Raw genomic sequence first — 2790 nt, 5'->3', positions numbered from 1 at the left:
CAATCTTCCAGTTCTTCAGCGTCACCTACGCGTACGTGTTGCCAGCTAAATTTTCCCACTTCTGTAATCGCAGGCGCTCTTGGAACAAACGTAGCGCCAAAGGCGCTTTCCTGTGATGTGCAACACTTTTAAGAAAAGCATTGCGCCAAAAGCATTTTCCCCTATTTCTTATCTTCTCTGCTTTATCCTTTAAGCTCCTTTCTTCTTTCATGCTTGTTTTGTGCTTTTTACTCCTTTTTTCACCATTTTCTACAAAGTAGGTCAAAATCAAAGGGATAAAAGTAATCTATGATTTAAGCACAAAAACACTCAATAATTAAGCATTAAACATTAATTTCTTGTATGAAAAAGCATAGAAAAACCTAACATGATGCGCAGTCATCATATGGTTAAAAATTTTAAGAGAAAAAATAATGTGAATATACTAGGCTTGATAGAGACAAAGAAGAATGAAGTTACTAAGTTTGACGTAGTGCAAATTTGGGAAAATGATGGGATGGATTGGGAATATGTGGGTTCCAAAGGGTCTTCTGGAGGTCTATTGTTAATGTGGGACAAAATAATTTTTAAGTTGAGTAATTGTTATAAAGGGAAGAGGTGGCTGTGTGTGGAAGGGGTGTTGATGAGCAATAATTTTCATTGTGCATTTTGTTTGGTGTACGGTGCGCATGTCAGGGAGGAGAAGCTAACTGTGTGGGAGGAGTTGAGTTTTATTGCTGGAGTATGCCAGGTCCCAATTTGTTATATGGGGATTTTAATGAGGTTGTGAGAGTAGAAGAAAGAAAAGGAGCTAATGCTTTAACAGCATCAGCGGAAGATTTTAGAGACTGGATACGGGATATGGAGTTGGCGGATTTAGAACTAAATGATCGCAAATTTACATGGTTCAGAGGCCAATCTTGCAGTCACATTGATAGAGTCTTCGTTAGCCTGGAATGGCTTGAACAGTTTCTTGAGATACGGCTTAAAGGTAGGACAAGAGGTTTATATGATAATTGTCCTTTGATAGTGGAGGACAGTAGAATAAGAGGGGGGCCGAGGCCATTTCGAAGTCTGGATTCTTGGTTCACACATGATGGGTTTCTCAGAATGCTGAAGGTGGAATGGAGGGGTCTAGGAGAGGTTCAATTTACTGAAAAGTTGAAGGCTTTGACGATACCTTTGAGTAGATGGTACAAGGAGAAGTTTGGTGATATTGATTTGAAGGTACAGCAGTTGGAAGATGAAATCAGGAAGTTGGATGATTTGGCTAGTGATGGAGTTTATGATGGGACTATGGAGGCAAGAAGGAGAGCTCTAGTTAACTTCTGTAAGCGTTGGTATGTTAGGAAGGAAATCTATTGGAAGTAGACGTCAAGGTCCCGACATGCTAAGTACATGGGTAAGAACACTAGATATTTTCATAATTTAGCCTCAGTAAGAGGAAGAAGTAATCGGATTGATGCGTTGGTGATAAGTGGCAGATCAGTGAGGAATCAAGGCAGGATTAAGAGTGCAATAAGAGATTTTTACAAGAACTTGTATCATCAGGAAGCGTCACCTTTGGTAGGTATTCAGGATGGCCTAGTTAACAAGATACAGGAAGGGGAGGCTACAGACTTAAAGAGGATGCCTTCGACTGACGAAATAAAGGAAGCAGTTTGGGATTGCGAGTCGTCTAAGGCCCCTAGCTGTGATGGCTACAATATGAACTTCATAAAGAAGTGTTGGGGGAAAATTGGTCCTGAGTTTACTACAGCTGTCATGGATTTCTTCCAGTCAGCTGAGCTACCAAGAGATTCTAATGTTACATGGGTGACTTTGGCTCCAAAGTTTGTAGAAGCAAGGGAGATTAAAGATCTTCGGCCGATTAGCATGGTAGGGTGTGTGTATAAGGTCATTTCGAAGGTGTTGGTGCGGAGAATGAGAAGGGTAATACCAGACTTAATAGGGGACACTTAGAGTGCGTTTGTGTAGGGGAGGAAGATTCATGATGGGGCTTTGATTGCGTGTGAAACTGTGCAATGGTTGAAGCAAAGAAAGAAGAAATCGGCAATAATCAAACTGGACTTTCAAAAAGCTTACGATAGATTCAAGTAGAAGTTTGTGAATATTGTACTTCAGAAAATGGGCTTTGGGCAAAGATGGTGAGGATGGATCAAGGAATGTGTGTTCACGGCGTCTATGTCGCTTTTCATAAATGGTTGCCTTCTAAATCTTTTAAGATGGAATGGGGCTTACGACAAGAAGATTCTCTTTCTCCGTTTCTTTTTGTTCTTGTTGTTGAGGTCCTTCATAGGATGGTAGAAGAGGCAGTAAGACATGGAAGGATCTCTCCTTTGTTGGTTGGGAAAGAAAATATTGAGTTGTCTCACTTACAATTTATGGATGACACAATACTTTTTTGCCCCTCGGAGGAGTAGACTATTTGCAATTATAAACGGCTTTTACAGTGTTTTGAGATGATGTCTAGCTTGAGTATTAACTTTGATAAATCTAGCTTGATTTCGGTTAATTGCAAGCGAGAGTGGTCACAAAGGATGTGTAACTTGTTGGGGGTATAAGGAAGCAACGTTGCCAGTCAAATATCTTGGTCTTTCTTTGGAAGAAAATCCGAAATTAGTCAAGACATGGAAACCTATTATAGACAAAGTAGAAGAGAAACTCAATCTATGAAAAGCCAAAACGATTAATAAAGCTGGTAAGCTGGTACTCATCAAATCTGTGCTTAATAGTCTATCGGTTTACTACCTTAGCTTATATAAGATGCCCAGAGCAGTAGCAGATAAGTTGATATCTTTGCAGAGGAGG

At 40.1% G+C, this 2790-nt stretch overlaps 1 protein-coding gene across 1 annotated transcript; it reads left to right on the top strand.

Annotated features, from left to right (window-relative positions):
- Window positions 724-1350, top strand: LOC107627499. The gene has a single exon (XM_016330329.1). It carries the CDS (start codon window positions 724-726, stop codon window positions 1348-1350), a length of 627 nt encoding a protein of 208 aa, XP_016185815.1.

The sequence above is a fragment of the Arachis ipaensis genome, chromosome B02, assembly GCF_000816755.2.
Source record: "Arachis ipaensis cultivar K30076 chromosome B02, Araip1.1, whole genome shotgun sequence".
Taxonomy (NCBI): domain Eukaryota; kingdom Viridiplantae; phylum Streptophyta; class Magnoliopsida; order Fabales; family Fabaceae; genus Arachis; species Arachis ipaensis.
This window is presented reverse-complemented; position numbering and strand designations above follow the sequence as displayed.